This window comes from Falco peregrinus, chromosome 1 (genome assembly GCF_023634155.1).
Source record: "Falco peregrinus isolate bFalPer1 chromosome 1, bFalPer1.pri, whole genome shotgun sequence".
NCBI classification, from domain to species: Eukaryota; Metazoa; Chordata; class Aves; order Falconiformes; family Falconidae; genus Falco; species Falco peregrinus.
In genome coordinates this window covers 25,954,760-25,979,688 of record NC_073721.1, presented here as the reverse complement: position 1 = coordinate 25,979,688, position 24,929 = coordinate 25,954,760, and the positions used below count along the sequence as shown (strand labels likewise).

The 24,929-nt window shown below is 38.6% G+C and overlaps 1 protein-coding gene across 2 annotated transcripts in view; it reads right to left on the bottom strand.

Annotated features, from left to right (window-relative positions):
- Positions 1-24,540, bottom strand: part of HECTD2 (HECT domain E3 ubiquitin protein ligase 2) — a 40,752-nt gene extending 16,212 nt beyond the window's left edge. Inside the window, exons 1-12 of one of the 2 annotated variants that reach the window (XM_055817046.1) lie at positions 24,007-24,540; positions 18,806-18,935; positions 13,293-13,431; positions 10,792-10,894; positions 9,773-9,862; positions 9,106-9,170; positions 7,998-8,043; positions 6,788-6,897; positions 5,307-5,455; positions 3,630-3,753; positions 1,337-1,433; positions 353-460 (exon numbers count right to left, since the gene is read on the bottom strand). In XM_055817046.1, the coding sequence (XP_055673021.1) occupies positions 353-460; positions 1,337-1,433; positions 3,630-3,753; positions 5,307-5,455; positions 6,788-6,897; positions 7,998-8,043; positions 9,106-9,170; positions 9,773-9,862; positions 10,792-10,894; positions 13,293-13,431; positions 18,806-18,935; positions 24,007-24,222 (1,377 nt within the window). In that variant the 5' untranslated portion in view covers positions 24,223-24,540. Of the gene's footprint in view, positions 1-352; positions 461-1,336; positions 1,434-3,629; positions 3,754-5,306; positions 5,456-6,787; positions 6,898-7,997; positions 8,044-9,105; positions 9,171-9,772; positions 9,863-10,791; positions 10,895-13,292; positions 13,432-18,805; positions 18,936-19,027; positions 19,161-24,006 lie in introns of those variants that run through there. The other variant, XM_055817049.1, reaches the window with a different exon arrangement.
- Between the last annotated feature and the right edge of the window lie 389 nt (positions 24,541-24,929).

The window sequence follows — 24,929 nt, the reverse complement described above, 5'->3', positions numbered from 1 at the left end:
CTTACTATTCATGTTCCTATTGTGGAACCAAGTCCTACATGACAATTATGCACTGTATTCTTAAAACAAAAATTGCAAACACAAATACATACTATATGGCATGCAAATGTGTGTTTATTATGGGCTTAGCTATGGAGCAGTATAAGGACAGAAAATAAAGTTCAGAATGTCTAACCCAATCTACTTTGCAGCGCTGTTATTGTGACAGAAATGTAATTATTTTTATTTAGTATTATACAGTTTTATTCCCAATGTCTTATTTCAGAAAAATTTAAATATGACTTATCAAACTGAAATCTAAGTTCAATAGCTATTCTGCAGCAACACACCATTTAATTACATATTTTGTTACCTCATCAAGTGAATCACTAACGAGATGCGTCCTCCTCACTTTCACATTTAGGAACAACATATTCATGTCAGGTTTCTGCCTACGAGAGACTTTATCCACAAGGCTTTGCTATTTGAATGAAAAATAAACATCATACATACAGTATCTTCATTTAAAAAGCAAAGTGCCACACTTTTTACATTTCACAAGTCCTTAGTATCTTGCATTAAAGGCATTACCCCAATATCATAGCTGTTTCAATATCTTCTGAGAGGTGGAGAGCAATTTTTCTACTGCAGATAGCATTTACACCATATTTGAACTAACTTACCAGGAAATTTAACAAGAAGGTGGCCATTGTGCAGCAACTTTTTTAACTCCCCAAACAGTTAAAAACATACGTACAAGATTGGGTTGTGCTTTACTTAGCTATTCACAAGAAACATCCAGCAAGACAGGAATGGATATGTAGCGGTGCTGCCATGCTGAGCACCGAGGAAGCCAGTATCACCTAGCACTTGAAGAAAATTACCACTGAAGGAAGCAGACAATGCCCCTTCCGAAACAGAATAGGCTGCCCAGAAGCAGTACCTCTTCTGTCACTTGTGAACGTACAGTTGCATCCTGGTCTTCCATGACAACATATCTTTGCAGAATAAGATAGGAAACAACCCAAAATTCTTATGGAATTTTTCTTCCTTAATTACATTGTTAATTTAACAAGCAAGCACATTATGCTGGTTTCTCAAAAAAGAAAAAAAAATTAAATTACTGTAACTGTTTCTCCAAAACACCAGTATTTATAAGCATCCTGAAAATAAAAAATATTGAGACAATCCAGCATGGACATTTGTAAACTAGTAATAGTAAAATGGCTCAAGTTCTGTTTCAGAGTAATCTGAAATACTAGGAGTTGTGATGAAAGGCTGTATGTAATATCAATCTAACAAAAGCTGATAAAATATCGATGGATAAGGGACAAACAGTTATCTCTAAATGACTTACCCGTGCAATACTTATCATCTGTTGTTCTGAGTCCCTTTGAATAATAAGCTTTTTTGCTGCTATAGAAATAATAAATGGGTATTGACAGAAAGAAAACCTAACAAGAGAAAAGACAACACATTATTTCCGTTTTAGCATCTAGCATATTATTTTCTTTTTAAGTACACAGTTGTGAATTGTTGCATTATCATTTAGTAACTACCTTTCCTCCACCGACAGTAATTTGCAAATAGCTGCTGTTGTTTTTGTTTTACATACATGTTTAATTCAGTAGAACAAACTGTTATTTTCAAATACTACTAAAATTGTAATTAGTAATAATACTTATCCTCAATAAAGCTTTTTTATCATTATCAGTAGACTTAAAATCAGTCATCTGCTTTAAGTACTAAATTTTAATTGATACACTGAGTTAAAGAAAACATTAAGTTTCTTCTTATTAAATACAGGAAAAAGCTATCTAAGTGCAGCATTCTTAGGTATACAGTAAAAATATTTCTAGTTTGACTTATTTGCTACATAACTGATTTTCAAAGGACCTGATTTCCCACTAGTCCTTCAGATTTAACCCAGGGTTACAGGTGTTGATTTCTAACATCAGATCACAGCCATGTTCCACTGCAGTCAAGTAATATAATAACTTGGAAAAACTTGAACAATCAAGGTAAAAGTTTTTTTTTTTTATTACTGGTTATTTTGCTAAGTTTTTTGTTGATTTAGTTCACGTATCACCTAGCAGAAGTTCACACAGAAATACCCAGAGCTTCAGACTGTATGTGTGCATCTTCAATCCAGACTGCATGTGCACCCTGAATCTTGCCTGTGAGAAGCTCTAGATTCTAATGTCTTTGGGAAAGGAAGGAAAATGAGGAAAAAAATATTCTCACTTAGTCTGCTGGAAATCCTAATCCAAAACATTTTACTAAGGAGCGTTGACTTAGTTCAAAGAATTACGTATTTCAAAATATTTCATATGGAAGGTAAATCAGGACATGCTCCTACTTGGCCTTCTTAGTTCTAACCATATAGTTGTAACAAAGCAAAAGAATTATATTTACTTTAAGAATTATACAGCCATAGTCTGCACTTCAGCTACTCCAGAAATGATGTATCAAGCAAACTTCATTTTGACATATATTGAATTCCCAATGTCCCAGCTAACTGAAAAGAACTGCAGCAGGTGGAAATCTCACAGCCCTTTTGTAAGGTTGGATGTGGGTGCCAAAACAGCCAGATGGTGCCAAAGGAAAAAAAATAAATTCTGAAGCTCAGCAGTATTCAGATACCAATGCTTTTACTGAGACTACGCAAAGCCTACTGTACTTCTATTGCTATCATGTCATGGGTTTTGGTGGATTTTGTTTGGTTTGTGGTTTGGTTTTTTTTTTTTCTTTCTTCCTTCCTAAGCAGAATATCAGGTATCAGACAGAAGCCTGGCCTAAAATACCTGCTTTGGTGGAGCAAATTATGCTCTCCAAGTTTTTCTCAACTGCTGATAAAGGCAAGGAAAATTGCACACAGACACAATAAACAAAAAGCTACATTTGGATGGCTAATGTCTTAAACTAGCTTACTGAAAAGTCTTGAAATATGGGGAAATTTTAATAGATCTTGTGATTCAAGCTGTAAAGACTGAGTGATACAGACTGATAAGCTGAAAAATACAGCTACACAAATAACATTTTTATTAAGAAAATGTTAGTAAGATTTTAAACATTAACAGAAGGATGAAATTGCCGTTTCTCTAGACATTTCTAAATCATACTGACTGCTGCCTCTCACAAGAAGAGAAATACCTTTACAACCTTTGAGTCTGTAAAGACTTAACTTGTGTGTTTATTTTCACGTAACAGAAAAAGTACGATTGATTTCACTGGAACAAATATGATCAGACCCACATATATACAGGTAGTTAGATGCATTTTCATGGTTAAGTATGCATACAATACCACTTTCTGAGAACATACTGGACATTAAAATATGTTTGTAGTAAGACACAGAAGTCTATGCCAATAAATAATAACCCCATATTATTATCATCTACATTTTACACCTTTTCTTCAGACTACAACAGCAGAACGTTTTATTAGTCAATCTTGCACCCATGCAGTTGCAAGTATAGCAAGTAGTAGCTATACTGTTCTCCCAATAAAATACAGCATTTAATGTGACTCTATATACACACATAAAGGGTATGTGTAACACATACACAGTATATCCAATAGATATACATAGTATAAATACAGTGCTTTGAAATACTACTTAACAAGAAACAACCAGTTATTCCTTTTACCTGTGAGAATTTCCATAACATTGCCAGTTATGATATTCTTCCATAAGATCAATATGATCAAGTGTAGAATTATAGAAATCCGTATATGAAATAATAGGAGGACTGATCAGACTATTTGCAGCATCTACAAAGAAAACACAAAACCCTCTTAAAATACTGCCTGGATCAGGCACATCTGTTTTCTAGGCATCCCGAGCACCAGTGACCTCAGAAACTTTAAGCCAAATCAGCTACAAATAACTTTGCCTCAGTCTTAGCTACAGAATTAAAACTATAACGTAATATTGTATGACATCACATTAATCGCTGTAGAATATAGTAAATCCCTAGTTCAGCCATATATGATAACAGAACCTCCATTTGACTCCAGCCTGCTTAACGATATACACTAAGTTAAGGTTTCATGAATAAAGCATGCTATGTTCTGCTGAAATAAATGAAAAAGCAGTTTGATAGATGGATTTCTTAAACACCTTAATTTCAAACATAGCTATGTTATTACATCTACATGCTTTCCAGTTAACGATTACCTGTTTGAGTTTGATGTCTGCTTGCAAAAGGGATGGAAAGGGAGGTGTAAAAAGCATAGCATGCAAAGATACACCTATTTCCTCAGGTAACTACAGTACCACCTAGACTCACCAGTACAAAAAATTAAATACTTGACAAAATGAAGAAAACCAATTCTCATTTAAGCTGCCTATCTCATTATGCAACATTCATATAACATCAAACAGCCAATAACTATCCTCTCTTTGCACTTAAATATAATCTAATTTTGATCAGTCAGTAGTTGTATATTTTGCATTACTAAATATCTCTTTTTGCAGAATTAATCAATTAACTCTTCAACAGATGACTAGACAACACATATCTTGGTTTTAGATACAGTTGAGCTCATGTATCTAAACTGTGGCTCTGGACAGGCAGTACTGTGCAGAATGCTTTTAGTTAAAAGTTTTAAGTTCACAGCAAAATGAGACCATCCTCATTCCAATTTTAATTTTCACTTGGTGGTTTCATTTTCTCCTAAAAAGGATTTTTACCCCTCAAGAAAAGGGCACCGATATTAAGCCTCCCATTTCCATAGTAAATGCTCTAATCACCAAGCTCTTGGGGATGATGGAGGAGGAGGTTTGCATCTGCAGTGGTCAAATCTGCTGTGCTCTGTGCTGAACTGGACAGGTATTTACTAGTTTTAAGCTGTAGTTTTGGACTTCAGAGGCATACGAATTGACTAACTTCTCTTAGACGTTAAATACTTCTGCAGGGGAAAAGCCAGCTGCAGGAGAAATTCTGGCAATTAAACACTTAAAACTGTTTGTTTTATAAATCCAAGGGAAACCTTGAACATCAGTTACTTTTGTGGATTTTTGTTTGAATGATCTTCAGTTGTTACAGGAAAATGACATATCCCAGTTATCCTCTACTGGAAAACAAGTATGAGGACTTGCCCACAGAAGATGTTTTCTGTTACTTACTACTTTATGGTATTTTACTGTAGTTTATACTGTGCCACCATCATTGTCAGTCTCCTCCCCGAGAAGAGATGTGTCAACTGTTCCACCCACCACCACGTGCATGTACATATACACATATATATCTCTATATATACACACACACAAACGCACATACATATACATACACATGCATACACAGTTCAAGAAAAATACCTACTAAATAAAGCCAGAACTTTGGTTGCTGATGGAATCCACCAGGTACATTTCACCATAGGTGGAAACTCTTCAGGTTTTGCAGGAAACAAGCGTAAAGAAATAAATTGCAGTAACCTGTCCACCAGCTGCTTGAACCTCCTCTGTGAAATCCTAAAACAAACATGCTGCAATTACTCTCATGTGATCACTGTTCACACTAGTTCATATTATCAGATTTCAATGTTATTTTTTAAAAGCCATGCTTTTGTCCTATACATAAACACAAAATTCTAAATATAAAGTTTGAAGAAACATGCTTTTAAGTACTGGCTGAACAGCAATGCTCTTCAGTGCACTTCTAACTATGCTTTTTAATGTCTGTGATTTGACAAAAATAAATACATAAATAAAAGCAACAGAATCATTACTTGTTCTTGACTTCTAGAAAACAAAAAGAAAACAAAAATCCTTAGCTATTTCACTCCATAATCTGAATACTGAGGAATTCCGATTTTTTAATTTATTTTGAGATACTTGGTCCTATTGAATAAAGCATGATAAGTACTTCACATGCTTGTGACAAGAGCATGTCATTTTAAATTATGTGCTGCACCACTTTCATAATATCACAACAATACACATACACATGTAGATATATTAAAGCATCCTTTTCTAAATAAGATCTTTCTTATTTTAGTGGTTTAGATTTCTAATACAAGTTTAAAGAATAAAAACATCAATATGCCTACTGCATCCCTAACCAAGATGGTAAACCTTATTTGTAAACACCGATTCAAATGAAATCATACATTACCACACTTTTAAGCAAATCTAGACATATTACAGGGTGGGGGGAGGGAAATATAATTTCCATCCTTGCAGAGAAGAAAGCCTTTTATTAACAGATTCCCTAGGAGATAAGGGAATTGTGAATATGGCCATTCAAAAGGAATGCAACCTGCATACCACCTTAGAAGCTGCTCTTTGGGCAGTTACCCCCACATGACTTGTATTAGTGAGGTGCTATTAGAGTTATTTCAATTACTTCAAAATCTAATGCCCTAACTACACACTTTCACCACCTCTATTACACTACAAAGCAGGGACTCAATTTCATTTGTGTTTTTCACACAATACAGTAAAGTTACAGTGTCTTTTGCAAATTATGCAAGACAAACCTTTATTTAAAGATCATGAAGATGTTTGTATTAATAATACCATTTAAACATGTATCTAAGAAACTTACAAACGTAAGTTATTTTACAGTTAAGGCTGTTTTGCATGTAGATATTCATTTTTACATATTATATAAAGTTTGCATCTATAAATCAGTATCACCAGTGGTCTATGTCCAAATGTACTTTGAAAACAACAAAAACAATCTCTTCAGTCAATTAAATGAACTTTCATAGAATTTCTAAAACAGTCAACATAAATGGAAATACAGTAACAATTTTAATCCTAAAAATGGAATTTTTTATTTTATTTTTTTATTTTTTTTACTTTTTAGACCAGTGCACTAGGAAATGATGGTCAGCTTCTGTTAATGCTGCTATCTGTCTTAGCAAGTGAGCATAGATGACATAAGTAGAAGTGTTACTAAATTGAGGATTCTGAAAAAGATTAAAAAAATGTGTTAGGTTAATAAACTGCATAAAGGGAAAAAGTCATTAGGATTTTTTCTTATGTTTGTTGTTGCCAATACAATTACGCAGGAAAGGAATACACAAAATCACTGTGACAGTGGTAAAACTAAAAAAAAAAGTGATTTGCAACTTCCAGTCAAATAAAAAAATACATAACTTCTAAAGTATGATTTTTTTGTTCGTTTCAGAAGAAAGCCCACAGGTAATTAAGGCAGTACTCAACATATTTTTCTTTATTATCATTTACTATGTAGCACATAAATTACACACTCCTCTGAGTGATGTGCCTTCCACCTCAGTCATAAGGATTCTCACAGCTCCCGTCTTCCCGCACATCAGTCCAAACTTACTCTCCCTCTTACACATGAGTTCACACATTCCCACTTCTCAGCAGGATACATTCCTCATAATTCACAGCTAGTATACCACCCCAGAGAACAGAACTACTGTCTGAAAAAATCAAATTACCATCTGATCTTCTCAAATAACATCAGAAACCTCTCCTTGTGTGGAGAGGTGTTACCTACACTGGCAAAATTTCAAGGGGAAATTTGCTACAAATGCAGATCAACTACAGTAGCAAAGGTAATAGGTTAACACAAACAGAAATCAGACAGTGTAGCCAGTCAAGCTGGAGAAAGTCTGCTGGATAAAATGCAACACTGGAGAAAGCTACAATATCAACAAGTGCATATACTGAAACTTTCTGGAAAGATGAGAGTTACAGCATAGCAACAAAGCAAATCTGGGAAAAAGGAAGAAATAAGAACAAATAACCTGCTAAAACATTTGTTCTTTCAACCCACAAAATGATAGGAAACAATTACATGCCTATTAGTTCGTGGTTTTAATCTATGCAACCCTTCCCTATCAACCATCTTCCATTAAGCTCCCATTCCCATCATGCATACCCTACACTTCTTCCATATTTTAATACATTCTTATATCAAGAAATTAAATGTGAATTATCTCAGCTACACAAAGTATCTTGTTTGCGTAGTATACTGGTTTATAGATTATAAGTTAATCAGACATATACTTAAATAAAAATACTGTATTTTTCTTACCTGTAGAAGTATACAGTATGCTCTAAGATCATCTTTTGTTCGTGGCCTATGAATGAATGAAATAATAAGCAGAAATGTATGTATACATCATATACACACATCAGGAGTCACGAAGTCATGCACTCTACAATTTAAATTTGCTTTGCCAATACGTGTAGAATAATACATGTAAGGATCTCCACTGCTCTCAGAAACAGAGAGGGACACTTAAAGATTCCGACTCCTCTCTAAAGGCTGTTGTATCAGCCATCTTTTGTAGCATAACAAAAGAGAAAACAACAACAAAAAAAAGAATTATAGAATTGAAGAGCAAGAGGTGTTCCAAAGTCCATGCTGCTGTCTAATCTCGAGCAATACCACAGAAGAGTTTGACTCATCTTTGATATTTCCTGCCAGAATTCTCCATACACTTGTACCACTGCAGCCTCTGTACTTCTTGCTGTTCGTCAGCTTCAAGACTTTTACATAATCACAGATATACATGGCACAACAGCACAGAAAAGGTCGTATAAAGTGGAGAAAGGAACAGCCAAGGGCTGGGTCACAGGTGAGGCACAACAAGGTGCTGTCTTGCTGTATCTTTTTGTGAATCAAACTGCATTTGCACTTCTATTACTTTCTGTTAAAATGGCGTCATCTCCAAACCTCCCACCTTTGGGCTATCCCTTTCTGCATCCTGCACTACCCTTTCTATGCTGTTACCACACACGTAAATTGTGAAGTAAACTTTGGATCATGGAATTATATAGGTTAAACATCCTAGTTGCTTTTGGGGGTAGGGGGAAAATATGATTTACTCTGGATAAATTCCTTAATTCATCTCACAGTTCAGATGCCCAAAAGATCACCCTGGCTACAAGCAGCTGAGATTTTGTGGGGAAATGTATGGCTGGGTCTGGGTCTGCCTCTCAGAGGTTCGATGTCAGCTTACAGAGTTCAAGGTACATTTCAGCAGATTTGCCTTACAAAAGAAGACAAGTTCTTATGTATCTTAAGAGATACAAATAAATTTTATCAGAACATTTTCTTTGGCTAAAGCAAAAAAGACAAAACATGTATCAGTTTTAAGTGCTGGCACAGCACTAATGAAAACATTTGCTATAATTACCCTGTCCATTCTTGTAGCAGACCATTAATTATTCCTTTTAGGACTGACTTCTGAACATCTTGAGGCTATGGAAAAAGGAGAGGAAAAATCATATCTGATGTAATTATAAATATTCTATACAAGATATTGTATGAACAAGCAAGTTTGTTTTGCTTGTGATTCAAGCCAGCTAAGAAGTCTTTGTGTTATGATGCTGAGCTCCTAAGTGTCTTTCCCTGCAGACTATTAGCCGAGGCCTGGAGCTGTGCCAACGGTGGCTTTCAAGGCTTTAAACAACTTAAAAACTGTAAATATAATTTCTGAATTACTCCTATCCTTTGTTTACGAGGCACAGAATCTCCTTTTTGCTACCCCCATCCTCATGTTGTCCTTATTTTCCACCATGCAATGTCTGATCACAGTCATACATATCTTGCAAGTAGTCTTTGAGATCTACCACAGTACAAACTAGTGCATTACTAGTAGCAAAAATTTTCTCCTCTTTTACTAGAGCAGCCTTCATGACTCGGGCAATTCTCATAGGACCATTTTAAGTGTGTTTTGAGTGATTCTTCAGAAATTGTGCCTATCTGAGAAAAACTTTTGGTATAAATTACTTCTTAGCATACTTCTTTACTGAAATAATTGTTACAATATTTTAAAACATGAATTCTTTTCTTCTACTTACAGTATTTAATAAGGCATCATAGACAACATTCACAAATTTTGCATTGATTCCAGAGTCCTCAATGGTATTAAATGGTGCATTGGTATCTTTCTGTAAAGTTAGACAATACATGAAGCATTTTGGTTTTGGAATGTTTTGAATATTTTAGCTATCTTTGAAAAATAAAAGTTTAACAGCAAGTTTAAACAAAACATACAGATATAACTACTTATTTTCCTTATGAAAACATAAGAATCTAAGTTGCTTTTACTAATATGTGAAAGATTAAGCTAAACAATAATAATACTTAACATTGGCAATATTCATGTAACTCCATTACCTTATTGCTCCATTTTAAAAATGTAAGAGGATTTCAAATAATGAATTACATTGATTTTTCATTTTTCATCTTTGTTGTTGATCCATCATCAAACAAGAGCAACAAAACCATAAGCGTTTGGTATTTGTCAAGTAACTCAAAGTCACAGGTTATTTTGTCTAGGTTCAAGCTCTACTATCCATATTAAATATCCTGAGCACATTTTGCTCTGTAACAGTCAGGAAATACTAATTTTAGCATGAATTCAGAAAGTTTTTATGCACAAATACGATCTTTCCCAAGGAAAACTGGAGTATGTCATCACAACACAAGAACAGCTATACTGCTTAAGCCCATATCCCACTTCGGTTTTAGGCACAGGGAATTTCTGCTTCCAGATTTGCCTGGGCCTCTGTATTAGCTGCATAAGCTGTTTTTAAACTGTACCTTGTGTGGAAAGTATCTACACAGCCATAGTGTCACAGAACGAACTACATACTGGAATTTTAAAGCTCCACAGACATGTGAAATACAGTTGCTGAAACTGGAATCAATAAATCCATGCAATAACAGATGGTCCACCAAAAGCAGGCAAGATCATGACAAAATGATCTTAGTGGCCTTGAGTAACTAGCTGCAAGCCTTTAACCGATGTTTTTGTAAACACTTTGAAGAAACAAAGCACTGTAAGTACTAAAGAGTATTATGAATTATTTTCTACCTTAAATGCAGCATTTATCTCCAGGAAAGAATCAAATGTTGTAGAATAGAAATCATGTACAGCCTTCCAATCTCCTGATGACTTAGCCTTTTCCACATCATCCCTAGAAAGAATATATTAAAATATTGGTAATATAAGGGTTCAGTTTTCCCAGACACTTAGGCCTTAGACTGCACTGTAACTCTAAGCTTTCCTCACTAAGCACACTTAGAAGACAGGCAAGTATAATACCAGTATCTTTCTAACATCTTCCTTGACATTTAAAGATCATAGTATTACAAGAGAACAAAAGCATAGTTTGTGTTTGATATACCTGAACAATGTCTTTTATCCAAAATGTTAATTCATGGTGTCACAGTTTGGTATGTTAAGACAAATAATTAGCAGAACAGAATTATGCTGAAGATACACTGACATAATAAGATTTCTGAGAGTAGTTTATTTAAGTATGCAGGCTCCTAAAGTCATAAAACTCATTATCATTTGTAAAAGGTTTTATTTCTTTTCAATTTTTTCAAATAAAACAAACTTTGTATGTGACTGTACACTTTCTTTAAGGGGACAACAAAACTTTGGATTTATATTTAAAGTCCTTGGACCTTAAAGCAAGTAACTGTATATGAAATTTTGTATAATATCACACACTGAAAACAAACAACAAAAAAACCAACCAACCTCTGAAGCAGAATTTTATTTTGGTTATCTACAATGCTGGTGATACAAATCCCAGTTCGCACCACCCCAGATAATTTCTCTGCACTAGCTATTTTTAAGACGTTATCAGTAAGACATACTGAAAATGCTAATGACTTTTTTATACTATACTTGAAAGAATAAAAAATCTTTATAATTACTTAAGTAGGCAGAGCAATCAATAGATACAAAAATCTGAATATGGAAAAGATTTCAGCTCTTCAGATCACCTGAATACCAACAAAGGATCACCTCTTGTCCAATTCTTTTTTATACATTTCCTTTTCCACCAAATACACACACTGATTAATCAAAAAGCATTCCTTGTCCTTACTGAACGCCAAAAATTTCAAATACAGAAAAGAGCAATGAAGAGTACATGCTCACATGACTTGGAGCAACTGTGATTTTTTTTCCCCCCCATCTGTTTGAGAAACAGAAGAATCAGGCTTCTTCCTAGGAATACTTTTCCCTATTTCCTGACCGAGATTACCCTACTGTAAAACACTTCAGGGTATTACAGCAGCATAATGCCGCTCTGTAGGTGCTAAGGCTGAAAAAAACAAAAAAACCCCACCCCATGCTTCCAATGAATTAGTAATACCCCCCTAAGAACACATCCACACTACAGAAATACTATGCCAATATATGTTCACGTATTGCAGGCAGAGTCCCCCAGTTTAGGGGGTCTATAACAGCCTTATATCATTAGTTTTCCCACAAAATTATACCACTTCCTCAAATAGCAGTGCCAATATCACAATTCTGAGGACCATAGCTATGTTAAGCAGAGGAAAAATATTCCCTATTGCCTTGTCCCTACAGTGAACAAAGTAAAGCCGGCAAAACTCTGTGATGCAGACCTGACATCAAGGAAATGGGCTATACTACTTAAAAACAATTCAGGTGGTTTCCCTGGGAACTTCTGCTAGCCTAGCTAAGTCAATCAAGCATTGTGTGCCGAGTATCATAACAGTGCTGGAAGAAATCTAATGCAGATACAGTTCTGATTAAGGGTCTGTACTGATCTGCAAAAACAGAAGTGGAACACAACACACTTATCTAGAAGTAGAATTGATGTGAAAATCAGTTTTATGGGGCAGCAACATAAATACTGACTACGCAGACTCTGATCTTAGCTTTTACTTTTACTTAGACAAACTTAAAGCATCGTGCCTTTCAGAAGTGCTAGAATAGCTTACACTTACACTGCTTAAAATTTTGGTCACATAAGCAGCAAGGATACATGAAAAAAGTAGTAAGTTTTTGCCATAAAACTAATATTGAAAATCAACACTCTCTAACATAATGCATGAAGAAAGGCACTTTTGGACGAAGTCAGAAATAGTGTAGTCCACATAATCACCACTCCAGGTCCTCAAACATGATGTTACACATGTAAGTGTCTGGTGTGCACACAAGACTGAGAATGCCCAATACCTCAATGGACAGGACACCCCATAATTGGCAATACAAACAAAATAGCTAAGATTGAAAGGGATTTTCCAGCCTACAATAAGCCATACATTTTTTTCCCCCCAGACTAAACATCCACTGAATGTCAGAAGCTGAATTTCTAACTCTGAAGTACAAGCTTTGCCATTTCTTGAACAGAACATCACTTCAAGCTAGAGAAAGTATTTTGATCATTTTCACAGTAACAAAGTTATCGATCCCACCATCACAACCAGACTAACTACTTGTCAGTCTTACTGAACTGTTTCCTTATTTGAGATGTATGAATTAGGACAAAATGAAAAAAGTCCAAAGAAAGAAAGTACACTTTTAGAAACCTCAGTGTAACTTACTGAAAATCTTTCACTGTTTTGGTTCGGATGGGAAGGGAAGGTTCAGGAGGAATTGGTGCTTTCAGTTCTTGGGGTAGTGTATCTATAGAGATGCGCTGCTTTTGTCGTACATCGAGACAAATAGGTGGTAGGTCCCTCACTTAAAAAAATGCAAAGAACAATAAACACAATGTAATCATATACAATATACATAAACATTTAGCTCGTGAAATACAGGTATGTAGGACCTAGGGGGAAAAATAAAAAAGGAAAGTCACACTGGTTGATTCTACATCTTTAAACCCCTATTCATCCCAGTACTTTTCTTACCACATGCTCATCCCAGACATGATGGAAACTTCAACTAATTAAAGGGAAATAAAACCCTAGAAACAAAAAACTGTATCCTGAGTTCATAACTATGTCTTTGTGAATGAAGTGCTGCCTCCTGCCAGTTGAGTGAGAAAACTGGCCAGCCCGTCTCCTATCTAACACCTTCTGAAAGAAGGCAGTTGCTACCATTTTATAAACGAGCTTCTGGACCAAGTTGCAAACAAATGATTGGCTATTACAGAAACAAAGGAAAAAACAAGACAGATTCTCACAACTGAATTGCTGACATGCTGCTGGCAAACACACCCAAAAAACCAACACCCAAAAAGCCCATCCAACCAAGAAAACCCCAACCTGGTGACCTGTGTTCCAACTCATTCTTAGGGAAAATAGCAAACCACTGTACTTACGTAAGTCACGCTGGTATTGTATCACACAATGGTATACACACAGCATTATTCACACCACACAAGAAATGAGTGCTGCAGTATTTTCATTAAATTTATTGTAGCTGTAGATGCTCAACCTTCTGAACATTAAGCCAAGTGCCTTCTGAAGTCAGATGCATAAACAAAGTGCCTATTCTGAACATCACATCTACCTGAACCTATAAGGAACTCAAGCTAAGCAAGTTAGAACATAATTACTACAAAAAAAAAAAAAAAAAAAAAAATCACAGGATGTCATGGAATTACAATTACACAGAATGATCCTGTTCTATTTGCTGTTTGAAAGAGAAACTGAGCAGTCCATGACTGGTAGCTATTAGCCATAAATAGTAGTGTTGCCCATTATTGTATTTACAGCATATGATGTAAATTCCGTAATATACAAACTGTAACACTGATGTTCCCTTTACCCAATAAAAATCTCAAGCACAACCACACCAAAGTCCAACTGTTTTCTGACATACAAGGACAAGTCTTCATTCAATTTTTCTACACTATGATACATAATTTTTAGCTAAAAGCTGTCTGTGGATCATCTATAGCCTCCTAAAAGAATCTCACCAATAAATTAAATGAAAAATGCAAGTTTTCTGTCTTGCAGAGAATTACAGCTGAAACAGCAGCATCTTTAAACATTTCTTTTCAATAAATTTGGCTGCCTATTCTAAGTACAGATAGTAGTGCTTTAACAAGGCCTTCCTATTCTGCTCCTTACTTTCTCCCTGGTTCCAGAGTGTTGAGCTGTGTTTACGTGGCAAGGCTCTGCAGCAGGGGTGGCTGCTGGGGTGGCCTCTGTGAGATGAGATGGGGCTGCCTCTGTGTCAGGTACAGCCAGCTCCGAAACAGACCCACCACTGGCCAAAGCCAAGACAGCACTTCTGTGATGATATGTTTAAAAAAGGGTAAAAAACCGCATAGCGGCTGAGAGAGATTTTTAAATTAAGAAAGGGGGGAGAGAGGGAGAAACCACCCTGCAGGCCCTAAGGTCAGTGGAGAAGGTGGAGGAGGTGCTCCAGGCACCGGAGCAGAGATTCCCTGGCGGCCCACGGAGAAGCCCACGGTGAAGCAGATTGCCCCCCTGCAGCCCACGGCGGAGCAGATACCCACCCTGTGGCCCGTGGCGAGCCCGTGCCCACACAGGCTGCTAGCAGGAACTGGGGCCTGTGGGGGACCCATGCTGGAGCAGCCCCTTCCTGAAGGGCTGCACCCTGCGGCACGGGCCACGTCGGAGCAGTTCGTGAAGAACTGCAACTCACAGGAAGGACCGATGTTGGAGAAATTTGTGAAAGACTGCATCTGGTGGGAGAGACCCTGTGCTGGAGCAGGGTAACAGCACCAGGAGGAAGGAATACCAGAGACAAATGTTGTGAGTGGCCTACCACCCTCACTCCTCACCCCCTGCACCGCCTGGGGGACAGAAGTCCAAGGGTGGGCAACAAGGAAGCGAAGTTGAGCCTGGGAAGAAGGGGGGCAGGGGAAAGGTGTTAGGTTTTGGGTTTTTTTTAATGGGCAATAAATTAATATCCTCAAGCCAAGTCTGTTTTGCCTGTGATGGTAACTGGAAAGTGGACACCTTGCCTTTACCTCAACCCATGAGCTTTTTCATCTCATTTTTCTTTCCGTGTCCTGTTGAGGAGAGGCAGTGTGATAGAGCAGCTGGGTGGGTGTCTGGCAGCTGGCCAAGGTAAACACACCAAAATAATGAAAAAAAATTATTCCAATGCAGTACACACGAACATCCATTTTACTGACAGTGTCTTCTCAAATATCCTTAAAATGCTTTTTTAGTCTGATGTATACTGCATGTTTTTAAAAGCATCTATATAAATTATGACATGTTTGGGATAAAAGACACTATATAAAGAAAGTGTCCTCAGAAGTCAAACATATTAAACCAAAACCCTGTATGAATTTTCCAGGAGCCCTCTAGGCCTTTTCCAAGAGTTGTTTTTTAAAATTAACTAAACATCAAAGTAGTATCACTATTCAGCTGCCTACTCCATTTGTCACAGCAGGGAAACAAATGCTAACAAAATCCCCAAAACCCAAAGGCAGATTCTTTACACTCATGCTAATGACAGAGACGCTGTCATTGTGACTTAACTCAGCCACCACTCACCAGATGATAATAGATCAGAGCTGCCCTCAAGCCCCCTGCTCCCCGAGTATGGCATTGATTACAGATATGGAATCTTGCCCACTCTCAGGGCTGAAATTTAAAGCTATTGAAAGAGAAGAGCAGTAATTAAAAAAAACCAAAGTGGACACATACATATTAAATCAATTCAACTCAAGCCAAGGTGCCAAACAATGCTGCCAGGCAAGTGCTCTGCTATTGCACATCATTCTCTGAAAGCAAGATGGCCTGACCTAAAAGAAACTAAGACTATGTCTTATTTTTATACTCTGAGAAAGACAAGTCACTTTCATTTAGCTCTCATTCTGTCTTCTCAGTTTGAAATGGATTAAACATTGAATTATAACCAGCTGAATACACTGAAATGAGGAAAATATTCTCTCCACATCTGTAGAAGAGACAGCTGCTGACAGAAGCTGTTTCTCATTTCAGTAAATTGAGGCTGCAGGTGCTAAGCTGGTAACTTGCACCCTGTCAGTGATGCAGTTTTCTTTGAAATATATGTAGGTTAAATTAGATATACTAAAACTGGGGTTTAATAACATGTTTAATAAATACTGTCAACTTCAGTATGTTTTGCCATAATTCAAGTTTATTTGTAAATAGATGTATTTGTTCATCTGACATTTAAAAATATTAATTAAGATCTCTCACTTGAGTTCCATTGAGGAGAAACTTGAAACTTTATGCATTGAGTTGATAAGCAGCAATAACACATTATTACAAGACAAGAAAAAGCAATCATTTCTGGCTGTTTGCCCAGTTACATCAAACAAAGACTCAGCAATGCATGACTGCTTAGGGAATGATCAAAAACTTTGAGGAAGAAAATCTCATTGATACGAAGCAGAATTGACTAGTACAAGGAAATTTAGTGTGAATGAATTTAGAACAGCAGTTATGACCAACATGGCTACTAGCAGATAAAAATTTTCGAAGTAGGTAAAGCAAACAAATCTTAGCTATATTTGTAACATTATAGAAGAACTAGAACAATCTAGTTCATATCTAGATTTCATACTAGATCATTGTTGCATTAGAAGACTTGTTATATAAATTTAATCTCTGTGGTAGCTACATAGCAAACATCACCCTAGCTCTCGTGCTGTATTTACCAGCATTACCTCTTCCATGCTTCTGTTTTTCAACAGCAGTCTTTGAACTCAGGCCTGAAGTATTACCAGTATAAGCACACATACACACACATGCTATTTCTCTGAATATGTGTATAGATAAAGAAAACCCACAAAACCAGCCTCATTCCTGAATTCTAGAATAGCAAAAGAAGCCTTTTTAAATGAGAAGTTTGTTTCAATGATTATTTTGATATTTTTTTTGATGATTTTTTTCATAGAATACTTCTACTTCCTCAAAAAATTTTGAGTGCACCTTGGACTGTTAGTAAAAATTATCTGGTTTTACATAGGTTGGTTATCCTGAAACTACTAGAATATCTGCTGAATTTTACACATTGAGCTCTATTTCAAGAATATATCCTTGACTGTAATAAATACTGCCATGCCTTAATGTGGTGAAAATTAACCACTAAGCACTTATGAGGCAGTAATTACTACTGGGACAGTATCATGTGCAGCAAGAACTGAGGCACATGAGAGTGAACATCACTGAGAGTGACTTTTACTTTTGCAGAATAGCTTGCAAGGATACAAAGATTATTTTAGTAAGAATCCAGTCCTGCAAGGTATAAGCCATCTTTCTCTACACAAATTTAAGACTGACAATACCTGTCAGCAGTTTTGTTTCAAACTCACCCTACTGAGATCTCTTATTTAATACAGTCTCTTTCTTCCTAGCTTTAAATTCATTGAGTGCTATAAAGACTTACTGAATCACAGAATAAGGCTGAGAGGGAACTGCTCATAGGCAAGATCAATACAAACCTGACAAATGTTTGAACAGCCTTTTATCAGAAGTCCCAAATTATGAAAATTCCATATCCTAGCCCAACAATCTAATAAAAATTTCAGGTCTGTGATGAACCATCTCATCAGGCTTCACAATTCTAGCCTACCATACTGAATACACAAGTCCACTTTCTATCTTTTCCCTATCTTTACCTTAACATACCACAACCACCTTTCCTCTCACCTTTAAAGCTCTTCAGAACTGACCAATCTTTGTCTGTGAATTTTATTGCGTGTCATCACTGGCCTTCATCTTCACTCAAAAAACCCAGCAACTCTCAGCATCTGTCTCCTTTAAAAGCACTATGCTTGTCATCCTTCAGATGGAGATAGAAACATTTTCTCCACAAAGTTCTGACACAATTTCTAGAGAAGCTGCCATCTGACTGCAATTAGACAAACAGTATCTGCAGATGGACTACTCAATCTGTAACTTCCTTTAAAACTTCAGATTATTATTTCATTCTCCAAGACTATTTGTTTTTCTTATCCAACTCGTCTCTGTTGACTTAACCTCTGCAGAGGATGGATTATCATGTATGTCACTGCTTGTACAATGTACAGCATAGCATAATTTAATGAAATCTAGGTTTCTAGATTTTCTGGCACTACCACAATACAAATACTGGCAGAACACCGAGCACCTTCTTAAATTGGTAACTAAGTAACACAGGGCTTTTATTCTCTTACCATTTTTGATGTTGGGCATAACAAGTTGCGTAGGTGAATTTCTGTTTCCGATGCCTTCTTTCTTTTGGTTGATAGTTGTGATGAAATTGCTGAAAGTAGAAAACTGATTTTTGGCTCCTCTCTCCAACCCCTGTAATTAAGATGACAGCAAGCTATAAAGGGCTAATACATTACTGCAAGTGTAATCTTACTTATGAGGTATTACACAGAGTACTTAAATACCTTTTATCTTGAAATCAGAGTGGTAATACCCAAGTAAGACATAAATAATGATTCTGCAAGTTTATTTCAAATTGATTCAGGGGAGATACCATAAAATTCCTTTCCATTACATTCAGAAACTCAGGTATTAATTTTCAGGGTATGAAGATATCCTTGGATTACTGCGAGAAAAACACAGTAAGATTAGAATGCTTTCAACAATGTTCTAACTGTCCATATCCTGATTTCTAACTGCTTTTATATTCCTCACTACATCCAGCTCAGTTTAAACAGATGAGTGCCACATAGTCCTTTTTCCAAATAACCCTAATATACTGCAGTAGTTTAGACAAATTTCCCAAGACTTGAAATGTGGGACCAAAAATTCTATGTTAATACATTTTCAACAGTGGCTACCTGGGTAAAAGCCCCTAATGATTCAGAATCATCAGCATTTGCTCCTGGTGAAGAAAGGATAGCCAACAAACATTTGTTAACACTGTGTTAAAAAAACCTGCTGGAGTACCTGTATGTGCTGCCACCAAGGAGTCTGTCTGCATAAGCCTTTGCTAAGAAGTGTTGAGTGCTAATGTGTTTTAACAGTGAACAGAAGTGAAATCACACAACAGACTTCCAAAGGATTGCTCCAGTCAGTCTGTTTGATGTGGAGTGCTAGTAGATACAGTTATTTACTCTGGACAACCTGCAAAGCATAGATGAGTTAAGCAGCTTGCCCAAGAGGACAGAAGTTGCATGATGGAGATTTTTAATTTCCATCTCAGCTCCAAGTCATCAGTTGAAACCAGACAAAGTAGATCAACTTCAGAAAATATACACACTCTCCCTGCACATCGTAATTTTCAGCCTCACACTAACCTACAGATTCATTTGCTTGATATCTAGTATCTATGCTCCCAGTTAGAAAAAAATGTTTTCATGCAAATCAAAACTGTAATTCCCCAAACAAGAATAAAAATTCTAGAATAATTAACATAATATCCCATCAATTTTTTTAAACCCATACATTTCCCTTTTCCCCTTAAGAGTAGTAAATTTGGACTAAGACATGCAGCCAGAGTTCTGAGGAAAGCACTTCAGTTACACCACAACATCCTGAAATACCACCAGGAGGGTTGTAACACAGCCCATAAACTTGCCATGCCACAGTATATGCAAGCTGGTGCACTGTCAGGAATTCTAAATAACTATGGCACAAACATCCATTTTCCCATGGCTTATAAACTCAGCAAATTACACAATCAGCAAGCCTTCTGGTTTTAAAAGTTTCAATTTCTAGCTCCCAATTGCTGGTATGCAACAAACAATCAAAAATAAAATGTAGTTACCATTGGAATTTTCACATTACCTTTTTCTTTTTTTCTATCACCTTTGAAATATCACTAAGATGCTTCTTAAAAATCACCTGGCACATGGCTGGCGAAAACCAGGTCCTGAACAAACATGCCAAGACATGATCAACTGACAAACAGGCTTTTAAACAAATCCAGATCTGAGGTTAATCTGCTGTGTCACAAAATGTGTGCTCTAGGTAGAAAACCTTTGGAGCTTGGAATAGTCTCTATTAATAGAGAATAGTTATCACAGATAATTGAGAAGATAAGCTTTTATGAAACAGACTACTGTGACAGCCTTTTTGATTGACTCAGCTTTCTAGGTTTCACTCCAGCCACACCGCTGAAACAGTACAGTTGAACAGTTATTTTAAAATGTTCTTAATGACACTCTCAGAATAAAAAATGCACGTGCTATTTAACTCCATCATCCTGCTCCAAGTGCAGTTCCAACAATATTAAACAAATGTATGGACAAAGGCTTTAATGGAAATCCCTAGAGAATATTGGGAAACTGCATACTTATTAACGAGGATCTCTGACATCTCCTGGGAGAGTAATCTAGGACAAATGTACAGCACCATGTCATACTTAGAAAAATTTGTAGGAGGTCAGCAAGCCTCTAGAGCCTAAGAGCCTACACACATACTGCCATCAGAAAACTGAAACCCTACATACAAGAATGAGTATGCTTAGAGGGAGCAAGTGGATCAAAGTAATCTTTAATCCTTCTTTTTTAAGAGGAGCATATTAATAACTGACAACTCTGCTCTGCTGGCTTCTTCATGGAAGTTCTCCAAAGCATTAAGTTCTCCATAAGACTGGAAAGGTACTAGCATTATGCTTCACAGATCTATGGTTTTCATTTCTGAAGTTAAATTAGATGGTGAAAGTCAAACTGTTTGCAAAGAGCACATGCTTCACTTCTTGAAAATCCTACTCTTTACCCCTAACATAACTCATTCAAGACCCATGTGTATGTGGCAAGCAAAGGCCAGTAAGGAGTAAAAGGTTTTCTTGCCTTTGCAAGAAGACATGGAAGATACTCAGATTACCTAAAGGCAGCTGTCAATAAAACAGCCTACGCAAGAAGTAGGCTTTTCCCTTCCATCCCTATCTTGAAAGCCATAACATAGGACTGGTTTTGCATTACAGAAGCCTCTACTCGTTCCTGCTTACTAGGGGGTAAGTTATTTAGCTTCCCACAAGCTTCTTTTTAGAATTTGAACACTGACCTCCAAACCATCACCCCTTATGCATTATTTCTAATCACCATTTGGCCCTGAACTCCTTGCAGTGCCTTGTCAGTTTATTCATGGACTAATTTAATCTCCACAACTTTCCTCAGAAATACAAGGGAAAAAAAAAAGTAACCATTCTTCCACAACTCCACACAGCCCTTGGCTAGGAAAAGCCAGGATATGAATGACAACAGCAATGGTCACACCATCCCTTTATTCCAACTTGCAACCAGTTTAAACTGCAGATGAGACATCTTTCAGCACTAGAGGAGAAAAAGGATACCATGGTTATCTACTGACTTACTAAAATTCTGACCTTTTACACAGCTATTGTGGAAAATGGAAACTGTTTAAAGGGTGTGTCACACCTTCATGTCACCTTCACCTTTGCCACATCGGTTGCAGACATCTATGGTGCATCTTTAAAGCGCTGGAGAAAATGTCAATTACACAAAATCTGGGGAGATGTTCTGAGACATGGATATCTGAGTCTCACTTCATACAGAAACAAGGTATAGTACCTATATCACCATAGTCATCATATGGTGGCTATAAAATTAAAAATAATAGGCAGGGAGCATACAAAAATTAAGGTTATCTGGAATATCACTGTATTTGTATCAGGCATGTATTTTTAAAGGAAGGTAATTTTTAATGGCAAACCCCCCAAGAATAAGCAAAGATATTTTTTTAAGAGACAGCAAGTTCTCCCTTTTGTCATCACACCGTATTACAAACTTCCCTAGCTTAATGAGGAAGCTGAGAACACACTTCTCTCTTTAAAAAGTGTTTGAGAGAATCTGATGAAGTAACGTTCATTTTTTGGTGTTCAATCAGAACTTTTAATACAGGAACTTGCATTGCTACGTATGATGAATCTCATAACATACTTCACAAAGCCCTGGTAGGCTGGTCACAACTAGGGCTTAGCAGACCAATGGTTTGATATCTTCTTTACAGCAACTCATAAAGGTCCTCACAAAAGCATACCTGCGTTCTCTCTGTATTCTGTTACAGAGAAATCCAGGGCTATGGAACTGTCCATTACATCTGTCCACAAAACTCACTGTCTGTAACATAATATTAAAACCCACATGCAGCTCTTTGTAAATTCAAAATCCCACAGGCATTTGATAAGCAGTCACACCTAGCCAGATCTGTAGCAGGTCAACTTAGCCAACTCAGGCCTGTGGGCAACGGTTCAGGAGTACACAATGCACATCCAGCTCCAAGGCGGTGGGAATTCCGCATGGCTGCCCAGTTGCGCACCTTTTTCATTAGCTGAGCTAAGCCCGACAAACTTCAGAGCAGCACTTGTATTTTTATTCTAAGGGGCTAGCATTTGCCATTCAAAGTCTGAAATAGGGATTTCCAAAGGTAAAAAGAACTCCTGGGCACTTGTCCGTACAGACCTCTCCCACCAAATCCGTATCACAAGAACACACATCTTCTTCCACACTCTGACAGAATTGCAAAGCTTAAAGTCTTTTGGAATTGCACATGGGAGTTTGTAGTCTGCCTGCATTACTTCATTTAATGTTACAATTATTTCACGACAGTCAAACATCAGATGCTCAATCTTTTAAATTCAAATTATGTAAAATAATTTCTAGCAAGTCAGTTACGTATCAGAACCGTTGAATCAAAACCTCATAACCGTATTACTTACTACGGGATTGGTGAAATTTTTGCTCTGTTGTTGGACTGAAATAACTCACTGCAAGCTTTAACGCTGAGCTATGTAAGTACCCAACTCATGCCAGGAAAATTTTATGTTTCATAATAATGTATGGTCAGCACAAAGGAGATCATAACTTCAGTAGAATTAAAAATCTCACAAGGTTTCTGAAATTAAATTATTCTGGCAAATATCCTTCCCACAGATTTTTTACCCGTGTTAAGTCATCCATCGATTCTTGCAACGTTCTGTCATCTTTGCTTCAACGCAAAGTAAAAACCGGAAAAGATCTCGTAAGAAAAAGTTAAAAATACACAAGTACCTTCCAGCTGGCTCTGCTGCTGCCAGGCTTGCTACGAGCCGACACCCCCCCCCCGCCCCCGACAACCCCCAACGAGCGCTCGGCGCTGCAAAGCCTCAGTCATGACTAACCCCGAGGCGCAGACCGGTGAGAAATGTTAAAGAACTATAAGTAGACGGAAGAATTTATAGCTTCATTATGTCACTGCTTACAGATGCACTTGTTATTTTAAAAAAAAACTGAATGAAAGCCTCTCAAGGGAAAAGGACATGAACGAAAACGAACACGGTGCGGCCCCCCCCAATGAAGCGTTAAACACAGCAAACGGCAGCGCGGTCCGCAAAGCCGGTGCGGCTCCCCGCCGCCGGGCGGCACCGGCCGGGCGCTGGCGGGTCGCCCGGCCCCACCGGCGGCCGCAGGACACCTACCCCGGCAGCAGCCGCGCTGGATGCCGACGGGATGGGCGGCAGTTTCTCTCGCTCCGTGTCTTTCTCCCCGTCTTCCTCCTCCTCCTCGCCGCCCTCCTCGGCTGACGGGGGCGCCGCGCTGCCCTGCTTCAGCTCCGCGCCCGCCGGGAGCCCCGCGCCGGGGCCGGGGGGCAGGTCAGCGGCAGCCGCGCCCGCCGGCGGGCTCTGCAGCGACATGGCCCCGCTCCCGGCCGCCCCGCAGCTCCCGCCGGCACTCGAGCCCCCGCGCCCTCTACTCCTCCCTCCCGCCGCCCCCGAGCCGCCCCGAGGAGCCGCCGCCGCTCTCCGCTCCGCTGCGGGCCGCCGCGGCAATGCAGCAGCCGGGCTGCCGCCGGGCGCTCGCACGCCCCCGCACGGCGCGGCGGGTGGGGTGGGGTGGGGCGGAGCGCAGCCCTGCCGCCCCCGCCGCGGCCCCGGCAAGGAGGGGGAGCGCGGGACGCGGAGCAGCGCAGGCGGCCGGCGCGGCCGGGCCCCGCCGCCGCTGCGCCCCCTCAGCCACCGCGCCACCTACAGACCGCGGGCAGGAAGAGGGGCCGCCGCCGCCATGTTGTTTATAGGCGGCTCATAGAAACGCGCTTGGCAACCGGGGGCGCCGCGCGGGGGCAGCGGAGGACACGGCTACGGAAACTCCGTAGCGCAGGAAAAGCGGCGGCGCCGGCCGTGCCGCGGCTCCCGGGGCTTCGCTCGGCGGGGCGGCGGTAGGGGGCAGCCAGCGGAGCGGGGAGCGGGCTCCTGTCGGCCGGCGGGGCCGGGGCACGGCAGCAAGTGAATACACGAGCAGTAAATATCCGCCGGCGGTGAAGGGACCGCGGGTGGTGCGGGCACGGCCCCGCCCGCGCCGCCTTCTGAGCGGGCCGGTGTTGCCCTGCACCGCTGGCCGGGCC